Source organism: Bacidia gigantensis (genome assembly GCF_019456465.1).
Source record: "Bacidia gigantensis strain McMullin 20006 chromosome Unknown contig_132, whole genome shotgun sequence".
Taxonomy (NCBI): Eukaryota; Fungi; Ascomycota; class Lecanoromycetes; order Lecanorales; family Ramalinaceae; genus Bacidia; species Bacidia gigantensis.
Genome location: NW_025408592.1, coordinates 715302 through 730268, shown reverse-complemented (window position 1 = coordinate 730268; position 14967 = coordinate 715302). Strand labels below are relative to the sequence as shown.

General features: G+C 49.7%; 4 protein-coding genes across 4 annotated transcripts; 3 read left to right on the top strand and 1 right to left on the bottom strand.

Annotated features, from left to right (window-relative positions):
* Window positions 1-865: 865 nt before the first annotated feature.
* Window positions 866-1783, top strand: KY384_001499 (uncharacterized protein; the record flags this gene model as incomplete). The annotated part of the gene is made up of 1 exon (XM_044810029.1): window positions 866-1783. One exon carries the CDS (start codon window positions 866-868, stop codon window positions 1781-1783), a length of 918 nt encoding a protein of 305 aa, XP_044673041.1.
* Window positions 1784-6292: 4509 nt separating this feature from the next.
* Window positions 6293-9256, top strand: KY384_001498 (uncharacterized protein; the record flags this gene model as incomplete). Its single annotated transcript, XM_044810028.1, has 5 exons — window positions 6293-6442; window positions 6534-6809; window positions 6855-7278; window positions 7333-7500; window positions 7548-9256. The coding sequence occupies 5 exons, from the start codon at window positions 6293-6295 to the stop codon at window positions 9254-9256; spliced, it is 2727 nt and encodes a 908-aa protein (XP_044673040.1).
* A 906-nt stretch (window positions 9257-10162) lies between these two features.
* KY384_001497 (uncharacterized protein) lies at window positions 10163-12060 on the bottom strand (the record flags this gene model as incomplete). The annotated part of the gene is made up of 3 exons (XM_044810027.1): window positions 10163-11566; window positions 11619-11722; window positions 11979-12060. 3 exons carry the CDS (start codon window positions 12058-12060, stop codon window positions 10163-10165), a joined length of 1590 nt encoding a protein of 529 aa, XP_044673039.1.
* A 353-nt stretch (window positions 12061-12413) lies between these two features.
* KY384_001496 (uncharacterized protein) lies at window positions 12414-14888 on the top strand (the record flags this gene model as incomplete). Its single annotated transcript, XM_044810026.1, has 1 exon — window positions 12414-14888. The coding sequence occupies one exon, from the start codon at window positions 12414-12416 to the stop codon at window positions 14886-14888; it is 2475 nt and encodes an 824-aa protein (XP_044673038.1).
* Between the last annotated feature and the right edge of the window lie 79 nt (window positions 14889-14967).

The window sequence follows — 14967 nt, the reverse complement described above, 5'->3', positions numbered from 1 at the left end:
GTTTCTATTTGCTGTTGGTCGTAAGTCGTAGAATACTAAAGAAATGCTCTCTTCAAGGCAGCGACACTGGAGGTACAACCAACTAATCTTGACCCTCGAGCAATGGTTTCATTCCTTATTCTCTGACTAGCAAGGTGATGACAAGTGCAAATGATATGCACAGAAACAAACGCTGAAGGCAACAAAAGACAAAGAGCACCTTCATAGCTGTGCCGAAGAAAACTCTGACAGCCTTGAACGACGCTACAGATATAGACAGATTGAAGAAATGATCTGATTTAGTTCAGGATTTCTTCTCGGTGCATACTTCTTCAAGAGTTAGAAGAAGCTTAGCCTTCACAAGTCTCATCGAAATTCAGAAAGCAGAGGAAGGTCCAGGTCCTAGTCTCTTAGACGAGACACAATGCATGGTCAAGGTCGATTGGTGTGCCCAAATGCCTTCCACGATTGTAACAAATCACTTTGAACGCTAGGCTTAAAAGATGTTGACAGACGACGGTATTGAGCTAATTTTCTTGAAAGATGGAGGACTAAGGTACATACACAAAGCGAGAAGGCAACCCAGTCTGTACAAATAGCGATGAGATGCAGAGAGCCTCGATGGCTTGCTGCTTGCACTTACGACAATGTATATTTGGGGATAGACTAGGGGTATATCGAAGTCGGGAGAGGCTACATTTACTCACTGGCAAATCAAGAATTGGTCTGTTTTGTCCACCTCCAAAGAGCGAGGTTAGAGCACGCCTTATAAGCCAGTCTTTTCCCGCCATACCATCGCTCGTACCGTCAGCTATTTTAGCTCCATTTGCCCTTGACTTCAATCCTACTAGGCGCTCACGTGTTTCTTTCACTAAATGCCGCAGTTATGGCTGGGCGGTATGTACCACCAGCTCTGCGCAACAGGAATCTGGCATCAGCACCAGCTAGCCAGTCAGGTAAAGCGGTGGAATCGACCGCAGCTCGCCGCCCATTGTCGGAGCTTAAGTTAAGCCCAGACAGGAATGACCGCCCACTGCATACATTGCAGGAAATCGCTCCTCATTATGGAGATAACATGACCCATTCTACACTTCATGACTCTGCTAAGACCCCTGGAATGCTCTCCTATGTCGTACTTTTTCATGGCGCCAACCCCAGGTGGTACAGTGATCACATTATCTTTGCAAGAACTAATATATCTTTTGTCAAACCTTTCACCACGGTACAACATGACCACTTGGAAGCAAAACCCGGGGGACTAGAAGCCAGTTCTCGGCATATAGCACTACGATCTTCACACTCAGGCGGTGAGGTTTTGAACGACCCTGACAAAGATACTTCTGCAGAGTCTCCGTCAGATGTGAAGACTTCGATACTGTCCAATAGTGAGGAATCGCCAAAACCGCACCTCATTCCAGTGTTCCTAGAAGCCAAAGGGAGGCCTTCACAGGGTCGTAGTGCAGTATTCTATGGTTACTTCAGTATTCTTCATGTGGACTTTCTGGAGCCCCAAAGTCCGGAGCTAGTGCGTATGCTAGAGCAGAAATGGTCGCCTTCCAAATTTGGGTCTGGACAAACGAGACGGCGGAGTCCTGAGCGCTGGGCAGATAGTCTGAGACAGGAATGGGTCGTTATACAGATGACAGAAGTTCTTTCGGACCATACGCCAGGCGATCCTGTGATCCAGGCAATGAAGGAAGAACACGGCAAAGAGAATGCGGCGATGTGGCAAGGCGGACAAGGAGGGAGAAACGAGGAAGCGACAGAAGAGGGAGAAAACCGCAGCCATGAGGACAATACTTAAATTGAACGCGCTCTCGAAAGCGGCGAGACAATAAGTATCCTCTGGGGCTGTCCACAAATTAGCTCATAGCAGTACTGACATGGATACGTGCGTGGACGAAACATTGACACCAAATATACTAGGAAGCTGGCTGACTGGTGCAAAGATGAGGTGTAAGTGAAAATAACCTGCGAAACAAGGATTTGCTAATTGTGGGCATTACAGGGTGCCGCAGCTGCTCTCAGAGTTAAGTGAGCTGGCAAGGGATCAAGGACGTCAAGGAAGTGACAGAGATGAGGACTAGAACAGCATGCATAGCGATCTTTTCGTAACAGATCCAAGCTGAATCATTGAGAGCGTATTATCAACCCTGAATGTTTCAAATGCATCATCATTGCGGCTGAATATATCACCTGATCTAGCCTTCCACGTATTCACATTTCTTTGCGATGAAGATGTAACTAACATCAAGCTCAGGATGTCAGACACAAAGATCGTTAGAGATACTGCAGGGCCCACATAACATTCACAGCATGACCTTTGCAGCTGGCTCTGGCCTTGAAAGTCAAAACCAAATGCCATGTCATCAACGTTGGCAGTTGTCAGATCCAAGTCAGGAGGCTTCCTCCACCAAGGTCGTCACTCACCAGTACTGAACGTGGGTGTCGTTGAATAGCTGCGCGAAAATGGATGTGTGCGCAAGGAAGGCATAAGCACATGCGTGAATAGCACTATTGTACGAGCGCGGTATTGCTTAGGCGCTATACAATCTGTATACTGGCCCTCAAATATCTCAGCTCAAGATTGCAATAAAGGTCAAAATTCAAATCCGATGCTAAGGGCTACTAACAATTCAATGCTAACAGAACTTGTGACGGCCACGTGTGGCGATAATCTCTCGGGGCTTGAGCAGATGGCATAGAGGATGCAGATTTCGTAGCCTACATAGATACGAAGATGAGAGAGTGATGCCCGCACCATTGAATTCGGAAAAGTCGGAGAAAGGCCTGCAGGCCACAACTATAATGTTGACGGTCAGGGATAGCAGCTATGAATGATGCATGGTGGCTTTGAAATTGTCTGGGGCGCTGCCCGGCGAGACGCAGCGAGTCATGTGCAGCCAGAGCACTGGCCATTCTTTGTGGCCGTACAGGGTAGTTAGTCCGGACCATGGATGCTTTAGCAGCTTCACTCTGCCTGAGTGTGGAGCTCTTTTCCAAGACACGTCGATCGAGATCTAGACGGAGAACAAATCTGTCGTTAGCCATGCAGCGGCCACGTCGTGTCGTCGGGCGGTGGAAGTCTGGGTGGAAGTCTGGAACGTGGATGGATGCCTCAACGACGATGTGATTTGTGTGCCTGTGCCGCAAGAGTGCAGCTACCCGTCTCGTGACCTGGTAGCTGGGACGAAGGAAGCGGGACGAAATCGGAAAATCTGAACAATCTCGGTAAGTCGCTTGTTATTGGTCATGTGCGAGATCTGTGGAGACCATCTCGTTTACTGCCACGAGGATGAGGATGAGCATCCCCTTGCCCCAAAGTCTTCATCTTCTCTGCTGAGAGCCTGAGTCTGCTTGCTTTTCGTGAGTGGGTCGCCTGGACCTACCTCCCCTACATTCGACCGTCTCGACTGGGAAGGCTGTCGTTCCGGGCCTATTCCGGCACCTAAGGTCGATCCCTATCCCTTCCCTGGACAATTTGCAATTTCGAACTTGCACCATTTCCATGTGTGATAATAATGTTGACAGAATCTAGCCAGGAGATGTTATGGAAACATCAATTAGCGCTGCCAATCAGAGGGCCCCGGGATACTAATCAGGGAAACGCTTGAAATAGCTATAAGGCGCTGAGGATCGTGAGGAGATTCATGAGACAGTGTGGAGGTCTGTTGCTAGTCCACGCAAGTTGAGTGGGGCAAGCCTTGCTTTTGTTGGATCATTCCTCTCGATGATAGACAGACGTTAATGAGTCAATTCTGGTTTGTACGCTTGGCCACGTCAATCAACAGAGATCGCCACACCATCCTTTCGACCACGATGCTTGTGGGCACGAGGATGCGGACTGAATGATGGTGACGAGACCTGAAGGCACCCTGCATGACCGTTATGCACACTGATCTTGCGCATCTGAAGTCTAAGGGCAGAAGCGGGGCAAGCAAGCGACCTGTTGCTCGAGTGCAATCAAATGGCGCTTCGTGGCCCGCAGAATGCATCCTGCTGCGATGCGCGATAGCGTGGACGACTCTACAAGCTTCGATACATGTATGACAACGGTCATACATGACACATGAAGCCCCTCATCATGAGCGTGGTTTCAACTTGTTTTCAGGGAGGCCTGCGAATTCTGCCTATGACTTGCACCATGCGCCATCATTTGCCAGGCTATGGCTCGAGGTGAAGAACTGCCAGCTGCAGCCTTTTTGATCCGATGAAGCCGGCGGTAAAGTTGGGGAACGGCAAAGACGGAAAGTTACCATTTACTACTGGACCAGACTGCTCCCAACCTTACCATCTCAAGTCAACGAGCTTCGCATGGCTTGGCGCTCAACGTAATGCCACTGTCGCTCTGTGCAACTGGCGCATCATTTACGGCCGCATGTCGCTGAAGATGGGGCCACTTCACGTTAGTACAGCCATGGCAGCGATGAAGCCATACGCTAGATTTGTTGTGAGAAGATAACTGTCGAGGCACATACGTCAGAGGCACGACTCGGGGCCTCTCTTGGAGCTGCCCATATCCATGAATGGTAAAACCCCCCAAGCCACCCAAACGCCCAATCGTACAAATTAGGCAATCCATCCAGAGCAATGACGCCACCAGGCTTAGGAAGAAAGAAAAGATCCCAGACAGGAATAGGGCAGAATGATACGTGGACCAAGCTTGGGAGGAGTCGGGTCTCACCGTCCTGGCCAGTGGCCAGAACAGACGGCGTGGCTGGAAGCCAGAGAATGACAAATGTTCTCTAGCTGCATGAGCCCTGCTCGCTAGATAAAACTGTAGGCTGAAAGACTAATGAAACTTTAGGCTTTGAGCTCGTCCCGGTAGCATCTGCTTGCCACAGACGCCGTCCCCGCGCCACTCCCAGCTCGTATCGTCGTCGCGCAGTGCGGAGACCGGCGATGGCAGTATGTATGCTGGCCCATGGACAGGAGGACATGAACGCGCAGAGTGCAGAGTACCTCCTATACTTTCACTCCTGCGCATGCCATGGTAGAGTTAGGTGGACAACGGGGACGGAGAAAGCGTCCCGTTGTGTGAGCATCACCTAGCGGGCCGTTCGCTACCGGATTTCGACCCTACAAGTTATTCGATTCTGAGCCAATTGTGACGATTCGTTGATCATATCCTGGTCGTCGATCGCCCTGTCACCAGTCAGAAGATACCTCCCTCTCCCCTTGCGGCTTTTCCACCCTCCAGAGCAGCTGGCGGCCGTTGGAGGCAATATGGCACTAACCGCACTAAGGGCGAAGTGCCAAGTTGTCGAACTCAGTCCACAGCTCCTGCATCGACTAGCTAGCTGGCTTTGGAGCTGGGTCCCACTCTAATCTCTTCACTAAGGTCACTAAGGTCACTAAGCTCCTTAGCTTGCCTCTATGCCTCCCCTCCCGTATCTGTGCTCCATATTATTCACGATCGGCTCGATTCCGAACCCGTCCTCATCGTCCTAATCTTAGGCTCTCTTTGTTCTGACCTTCGTCCTGCTGTTGAGACACCGACAGGGATCATGCCGTACGAACTCAGCAAGTCAGTGGGACGACGCCCTCAAGAATCAAGGGAACAAGAGAGAGAGAGAGACCGGGGTACCAGATCTGCAAGGTGGCAGGTGGCAGGTGGGCAGCCGCAAGTTAAATCTTCCTTTCCAGTTCTTCCACCTAATCAACTCAACTAAAGCACTCGCGAATGGGCGTGACTCTTGCCTCCGGTGGTGTTTCGTTGGCCCTAAAACACGCCCGTGTCGAAGACTCCAGAATGAAGCGATGCATCATGCAACGCTAATCCCTCAAGCCAGCCTATCAAGCCTTCAGCATGCCGACCAGAGAAGCGACTGTGCATGAAAGGCCCTTGTCGAGTCTCCTCGATTCCTCCACCCCATGTCCCCCTCTTCCTAGCATAGATCAGTCATAGCGCGATCTGAATTCTCGTCGTCTCGGGTATCTGATCCATCTTGAATCTTCCCCATAGCGGCCCTAGGGCCGTGGAATAATAATACAAACCTTAGGAGAACAAGGACCTCGACCTGCATTTACTGCTCTAGGAATCGCTGCACGCTCGCATGGCTTCGTCATTCCTGCATCTTGCGTCTGCCCTCCTCCACACATCCAGGAATTCTTCTCCTTCAATCCCACCGCGCATACAGGCCATTTGAGCGTTAAGTGTTTCCCCCCCCGCTAATCTGCGTCCCATCCCCGGATCCCCATCATTCTTTTCTCTCCTTCCGGCCTATATTACCCAGAGCTATGTCACTTTCGCACTATTGTTACATGGACCACTCTTTCCTCCAATCCGCTGCTCCTCCCCGCCCCACTTTCTATGGCCAACATGGAAGGTATCAACAGCAACGACGTGCTTCTTCATGACCTTTCTGCCCCCCAGTCAGCCATTATACCACCGCCGCCACCACGAGAGAAGAACAAACGGCCCCAGCTCTCTTGCAATCCATGTCGAGCACGCAAAGTCAAGGTAAGTAGCCTGAGGATTTGACGAGGACCGCCAAGTAAATCGTTCCCAGTGTGATCGTATACAACCATGCTCTGCTTGTTCGCTGCATCAGATTGCGGACATTTGCCAATACGACTTGTCCGAGTCAGAACGCCAGCCAATCTTGCAAGCGGAAGCCCTGAAGGAAAAGGATAAGACGATCACCGCCCTGCGCGAGGAGATAGCTTCATTGCGAGGCGAGACCATTAGAACCGATTATGACGACCATGGCGCCAAGTCACAGAAGATTCGATTACCACCCCATTCTCCAAGGAAGCACCACTTTCAAGGTCATGAACATGAACGCTATTTCTTTGACGAATCTGGAATGACAAACGTAGCCGATGATGTATGTTTCCCCTCGGTCCTAAAGTCAGGAGGTAACCTTTTGTAGTTCGAACATTTGTCCTTTGATCGCCGCCCATCAACCTTCCATCACCCGGTACAATTCGAGCCGGATATCTTTTCAATACGCTCGTTGAACTCGTATCCCTTCCCAACCCTATGGACGGCCAAAGATGATACATCGAGTTTGATCAGATTGCTTCCTCAGGAGCAAGACCTATTCTTCTACCTGGAAACCTTCCAGCGACGGTCACTGCTGTTCTCATTCCCCCACGTTCCGGACCAAATCGCCGAACCTGATATTAGAAAGTTCTTGGAGAACCTCGAACACAATGCAGCTCTCTACCCAGATCTGCTTGCATTGCTCTTTGCAACACTGGCTCTCGGCCTTCAGGACGGAGTCTACGACAAGTGCGGCCAAAAATGGTCGGCCGGCGCTGTTGAAAACGAGTCCAAGAAGGGGGAGGTGTTCAGTAAGTGCGCCTCGAAAACAAGCCCTTTATGATGATGATGCTCACCATTCTCAGTCGCGGCTGCAATGCAATGCCTCAGGCTCGCAGCATTCACGAATCGTCCCACCCTTCTAGTAGTCCAAACTCTTGTCATGATTGCTCCCTATCTTACCAACAGTGGCAAATTCTTGGATGCATCGGCCCTTTTTGGTCTGACCGTCAGGCTAGCCGAGAGCATTGGCTGTAAGGTGACCATGTTCTGCTGATGAGAATCTCACTGATATACCTAGTGCACCGGGATGCTAGTGGGCTAAACTTACAGATATCCAATAAGCAGCTAGCCGCACGCAAATCGCTCTGGTGGTGGATCATACACATGGACCAGCACTATTCTGTGACTCTTGGAAGGCCTTTGGCAATATCCATGACAGGGGACTGTCCACCTCCTGAGAACCTGTTCCCCGATCAAACTTGGAATAATATCTCGACATATATGGAGCATTTCAGCATGTTAGCGCGCCAGATCATTTCTGCACCCTATCTTCCGAACGATAAGATTGACAAATACACGGATGACGTCTTGATCCTACATCAATCGCTACTACCAAGCATGTTGTTCGACATCACTTGGCTGAATCGCGATAGACCTCTTATTGGTTGGCCATTTGACGTCCAAGCCGCGATGCTTCATGCTAAGGTCCACAATTTGTTGATATCACTCAATCGCCGTCGAGTCGATCCGGTCCGTCGAAATTCCGATGGGTTTGGGATGAATCCTCTACAACTTCCTCCTGTTACTGATATCACAGGTGTTGTTCGAGGACGAACTCGGGTGCTTGAATCATGCCGCGCTCTCCTCAATGCCTTTGAATTCTTTCACACTCGTTTGCGAGCAGGCATGATTTGTTGGACCATGGGACAAATGGCTTTCAATGCCTCAATGCTTCTGACTTTATCGATGCTCGAGACTGGGGAGACACAAGACCTACTGCCAGTACAACATGCATACAGTACCTTCTTGGAGATGAACAAGCTTGGCGTTCATAAGCTCGCCGGCGCTGCGGTTGAGAGATTGGGCCGGTTGATGAAAGAATTTCGCACCGATGACTCTGCGAATGAGACTGTGATGGGCCATGGTAGTATGATGTTATTGGAAGATCCCGGCAACCACAAGCCAGCACCAGATAGCTCGGGCTATGCAACTACTACCAGCAGCAGTCCAGATCTAAAGGCAACAGCAAGCTCTTCTCATTGTGCAAAGCCTTCAAACCGGCGGCGACAGGCAAGGCGATCTACCACTACCCGCGACGTGGGTGTAACAAAAACTCGAAGGAATTCACTCAATAAATCGCAGCGCCCGCTCGCGGATCGCCGCTTCTCAGACTCAGTCGCACCGAGACCAGCCCAGCGCAGACGGATCAACAGAAGCACACCAAATCTTTCCCTTCTCACAACTCTTTCAGATCCACGGCTGTTCTCGGCCACTTCAACGCCAGCTGTGAAATCGGAAACCATATTTACGCCCTCTGTGTCGACATTCGACGATCTCGCTCACTCGGCTTTCTCATCACCGCACCAACAAGCCTCTCAAGACGTCCATTCAGTTTTGGACGATGTCACAAACCCCCAAAATCATAATTATTCGCCTCAGCATCCGCAGCTTCAGAGACAGCAGCAAAGCTTTCACGCGCAGCTCCAGCAACAAATGCAACAGAATCAGCACGCAAGTCCTCAACCCGACCAGACTATGCGCCTTTCAAGCCATCCGACCCAGCAGCTTCCCTCGGCGTCACAATCAGCCTCAGCCGATCAACACCAATTCGACTTTTCAAATAACTCTACTCCATATTCGTCAGACTTCTTTGATGGCAACTTGCATCCGGTCGTTGGTACTCAAGGGTTTGAAGAAAACCATATCGACTTTGAACACCAACCATTCTCGACACAGCCCTTCACCATGCCTCCTGAGCATCAAGGATTCGTTGCAAGCCAGTCATAACGTCCAAATTTGGTCTGTTGTAGTGCTCAAAGTTATCCAGTCAATTTACGTCAACTATGAAAAATGATCACGAACGACTTGTTATTGTAAGGAAGACCACGCTCACGAAATCACCTCACGGTGTTCAAAAGCATTGTGTTATCATCGTACGGTTATTTGCATCAGCGTTACTGGATTCCATTGTGGAGCGTAATCTCGCTCTTTTCGTGACATACTCAAAGACGACGATATCCGAACAGGGTCACCGAAATCTTTACAACCGTCATCATCTTGAGCTATCACGAACGATTAGCTATCGAGTCCACCCTTCGCCATTCCTTGACGTTCTCCACGAATGCATCCTCTAGACGTTACGGGCTTTTATCATTTTGATTTAGACTTCTCAAATGCATGAGCCGAGGCGGTTCGATCTCATCTACCGCGATCAAAGCGTCAATATCGGGCCAAACACTCTCTAGAGGCATGCCAAAAAGCGGCCACATCACTTGTCGAATGTGAAAGAGCACGTTCACTAACAAGGTATCGCTCATAAACTTGCCCTATTTATATACGTTTAGCAAGAGAAAGGGGGTGTTACGATACCTGTTTCAACTTGAAGGTGTAAAGAGTCTTAGACTGTAGTATTACTATTCTTTTGGACGGAGGAAGAGAGTGGATGTTTAATGGTGATCATTCATCCACAATTGCTTGCCAGATCAATGTTTATTCTATTTAGTTTTGCCTTGGTTCTCAAGTAGACCACCATCTCTTAAAGCAGAACGCTGGCGGGTCAAAGGTCCAACAGCCATGAGCAGCAATGCTGTGCACGATGTCATGTCGCGATCACTTATTTCTACAGCTCGATCCTATTTCCTCCAACATTCAAGACCACGTCAAAGGTTCATCAAACATCCCACCTGCCATTTTTTAGCCGAGCAAGTCATCTAAAGCACCTCCACTCTTAGCACTTGAACCTGTCCCCGGCCCCATGGTGCTTGGCAGTGCAACGGTTTTGCCAGAAGCGCTGTGGCCCCATAATCCCTGGCTTGCCTTTTCACGCTGCATGCTCGCCAGATTCGGGCCTTGAGCAGCGATGCCAGTGCTGGACTTTTTGATCCCTGCGGTTGATGATGCCGTTGACCATAACGAGCCAAATGCGTCACCTCCACTTACGCTGGGCTTTGACGCAGTACCTGATGAATTGGTGTTGCTGAAGGAGTTTGCAGACGAAATCGTAGGCCGAGATGTGCCTATTGTAGATGCGTTGGGTGGCTGTGACTGCTGCGGCGCTGGTACGGATGTGAAATAATTAGGCGCTGAGGCTTGGTATGAGGTTTGCCTAGGCTGTTGGGGTTGGGGTTGGGCTTTGACTTGTGGTGAAACGAAAGACCTGGGTTGCATAGGAGGTGGAGAGGACATGCTGATGTTGTAATTTGGAGCCGGAGGAGATGAGATGCTTTGATTTGGTAGAGAGGGTGGATTGGTAGATGCCATGTTGCTGCTGAAGCTGGGAGCAGGAGACAGTGACTTGCCAGGGGCTAAGCTGTTGAGATTGGTCCCTTGCGAGGGTGCCATTGGTACAGGGGCAAGGACGCTAGGCGGAATTGATTGCTTGGAGGACGTTGTTGTCTTAGGCGTTGCGGATTGAAAATCGTCGAAGTCGTCATCGTCATTGTTGTTGGTCTGAAGCGAACTAAGTTCACCCCCAGCTAAAAAGGAGGCTGGCTTGCTGCTGGTGGAGGAGAAATCTTTGGGGGGCGTTTGAGGCGGGACGTCGTCGTCAAATGAGAACAGGTCTTGTTCTGGCTCCTTGGGCTTTGGTCGCTCAGACTTCTCCATCTCCGCCTTGACCTCAACATCTGGTTTCCGCCGGGCCGGCGCTGCAGATCCATCCTCGTCATATTCATCATATTCTTGATATCGATCTCTCCGATTACTCGAATCTTGAAACGAATTTGGCTCTCTGCCACCGAAGCCTCCACCGTCGCCATAGACACCTCCGCTGTAGCCGCCATAGCTAGCTTCTTCACTCCCAAAGCCGCCATATCTGCTACCACCAGCCATGCCTCCTGTCATTGCTCCTCCTTCTACACCACCAAATTTGTTCCTATTCGCTCTTGCTTTCTTCCGCTCAGATCGAATACGATCTACATCACCAAGCAGATCTGCAAGTTCTTTTGATCGATTGCGAACATTAATGCCCTGGTCTTTTCCGTTCTGGTCTATGTAGTGAAATTGACGTAGCATTTTCAGGAGCGAAAGGTGTGAGCGAGCATCATCAATGACTCTTTCTGAGCCGTTCTTGATCAGAAACTCCAACAGTTGAAGGGCCTATCATGTACATTCAGCCTCGGGCCTAACAGATATTGCTAGACTTTCATACCTTGTATATTTGTCTCCACTCCTCAGCAGCTTTCTCCGTGAAACGCTTGTAGATCATGGGCATGATCTCGTTCAGTAATTGGCTGGCTCCAACATCAGGGAGTACTTCAAAACTTTATTCGACACGACGTACTAGCTGTGAGTCCCATTTGCAATATCTTGCATCAACGTAGAAGAGGTACCCCATGGTTCATTATTTGTTGCTTCTCGCACCTTCGGGCATGAGTAAGCCAAGCCATTGAGCCGTTGGATCATGGTCCAATTTCTGGTGCCTTACTTTCGCTTCCATTTCAGTATAATTCATGACAGCTGGTAGAGCCCTTCATTAGCACGTACCGGAGTCAATATTTCACGTGCTTACCATTTTGAACTTTCCGTACCCCTGCCTTCAGATCGTAAAGGGAGAGGTTGCTGACTTGATCCTTAATACTGTTGAGATCCATGGTGTGAAGGGGTGAGGACTGCTTGGAATTGTCACTGATTGCTACGTTGGATACTTAAGTTGCTCTCAGGAGACACGAGTCCAGTGCTGCACTTGCTAACCTTTATCGGTGCCAGAGACTTTCTGCGTGTGAGTCTAGTGCTCTGCCATAATCAGTTCCCGCTTATTAATACTATCAGTCCTCCAAGGGCTGCGTGACGTCCAGGCATGATTGATCCTACGGCGCTTATAGATCTTGCTAGGGGCTTTAAGGATTCCTACATCCACTTGACACATGTACGAGAGTACCCAGGCCAGCGCTCATCGCTATCGCCATCGCCGAGAAAGATATCCGAACACTCCTGACCTGGCGCCATGGTGACTGTGCAACCTGCTTACTCTGTTGAAGCCGACTTTGCGCTGTCCCCAGCCGAAACCGCAAGCTCTCATGGCAGCGTACCACCGAACGGGGATCCCAGGTTGGAAGGCGCATCACCCAAAGAAAATACCGCGTCCTTGCCCAAGCAGGCTTCCCCCGCAGCCTCCACAGGCTTGAATCCCAGATCCTGCGTGACTTGTCGGAAGCGGAAAGTAAGATGCGACAAGAAACATCCATGTTCCAATTGCAGCAAAGCGAACTCGGAATGTATTTTTCCCGGGCCAGGCCGAGCACCCAGGCGAAGCAGAAAGCCCCAGGACACTGAATTACTTGCAAGACTACGTAGACTGGAGGGCGTAGTGCAAGGATTAGGAAAAGGAGTCGATGATGGGGTGGACATACCATCCACTGGTGGACTATCAAGCGAGCTGGATGGGTGTCAGGTTTCAGGCGAAGGAGATGTGAAAAAGACGAATGCCATGTACCCCGAAATACCTGGAGAGTTTGATCCACGAAAAGTAAAGAACGAGGACGAAGGTGCTAATGGTGTGGTCAAAGAGTTCGGTCGTCTCGTTGTAGATGAAGGACGAAGTCGATATGTCAGTAATAAATTTTGGACTAGTCTTAGCGAGGAAGTCACCGAGTTACGTGATATACTGGATGATCCCACAGACGACGAATACGACTTTCCATCTCCAGGCTCTGGTTCATCAGCATCCACAAACCAACACAGCTTTCTATTTGGATACCATTCCACGGCTTTTTCGCTCCGTTCTTGTCACCCTGCACCAGAGCATATCCCTATATACTGGACCATCTTCAAGAACAATGTAGATCCAGTGCTAAAATTGCTTCATACTCCGAGCACAGAAGCTATTGTCTTGAAAGCGGCTGAGCATTTAGATCGCATTAGCAAAGGCTTGGAAGCTTTAATGTTCTCGATCTATTTTGCTTCAGTCACCTCGCTTTCAGCAGAAGATTGCTTGGCTGTCCTGGGAGTTGATAAGCATGCGAGCCTCCAGAGATACCGCTTTGCAGTGGAGCAGGCATTTGCTCGTGCAAATTTCTTGAACACTCAAGACTTCACTGTCTTACAAGCTATGCTTCTGTTTTTGACCTGCGTGCGCCGCGCTGACGATACTCGTTATGTCTGGACAATGACAGGCCTTTTGCTTCGACTCGCCCAGGCACTTGGTATCCATAGAGATGGCAGACAGTTTCAGCTATCACCATTACAGACAGAGTTGCGGCGCCGATTCTGGTGGCATCTTCTATCTCTTGATGTACGCGCCTCGGAGGACCAGGGCTGTGATCCGAGCATGGTAGAACAAGCGTTTGATACCAAATTCCCAATGAACATTAATGATGCGGAAATAGATTCAACGATGAAGGAGCCGCCAGTAGAACATGAAGGAGCCACAGAGATGACCTTTGACCTTATCAGGTTCGAAGTTTCTACCACAGTCCGACGTTTGTCGTACGTTCCATCAGGCCCAGGTCCTTGCAGGCTCAGAAATGCAGTCTTAAGTCTGGAAGACAAAGAAAAGATGATTGAAAATCTGCATCAGCATATTGAAAAGAAGTATCTTGAGCATTGCAACACAGCGGTTGAACCTCTCCACTGGGTTTCCGCTACAGTGGCCCGTCTTATTATGGCAAAGATGTGGCTAGTAGTGCATCATCCATTCCAGCGATCTGATGGGGGTGAAGGTCTGCCACAAGAAACAAAGGACCGCCTCTTCCATACATCAATCGAGGTCATTGAATTTGCACGTTTACTGGAAACGGAAAAGACAACGCTCAAGTGGGGCTGGTTGTTTCGCACTTACGTGCAATGGCATGCACTTGCATACGTACTCTCTTCCCTTTGCAACAGAACATCAGGCCCTGACGTAGATCGGGCATGGCTCGTCATTGAAGGTGCTTTCAATGAGTGGAATCAGCATTTTGGAAGTAGTCAGCGCGGCATGCTTTGGAAGCCTTTGCGAAAGCTGATGGCTAGAGCCAGAGCCGAACGAGCTAAAGTACTTCAAGCACGAGCTGTGTTTCCGCTTGATGGCTCGATAGGGCCAACTGCTATGAATATGAACAAAGAGCCAAGCCAAGAAGTGAATAGCTCCGTCCCTGAATTACTTGCTTTTGATCCTGCATCAGAGGGGACGTTTACTGGCCAGGGAGAAACCATAGGGATGGAGAGCTCTCCTATCACCCTCTCTCCTTTCTCCCCCATCATAGCGGATGATTCTGTGCCAATTGGAGAACAGAATCTGAATGGCTTCGCTAGTGGCACTGAGCATTGGAATTCGGATGCCGAATTGTTCTCGCGGGAAGCACCAATGATGCCGGAGGAAAGTAACATGAATTGGTCAAGCTGGAATGACATGGTGAAGGACTACGAAAATCCCATTGCCGCTGTCGACGTAAATGCATCAATGGGATTCGGTCCGCAAGGATTGACAAATTGGTTCTAGTCTTGGGCAGTGATCTTTGAGTAGATGGCATGATGATGGAATGTTGATGATGATGAATCTGGATTGTTGACGCAGGGGT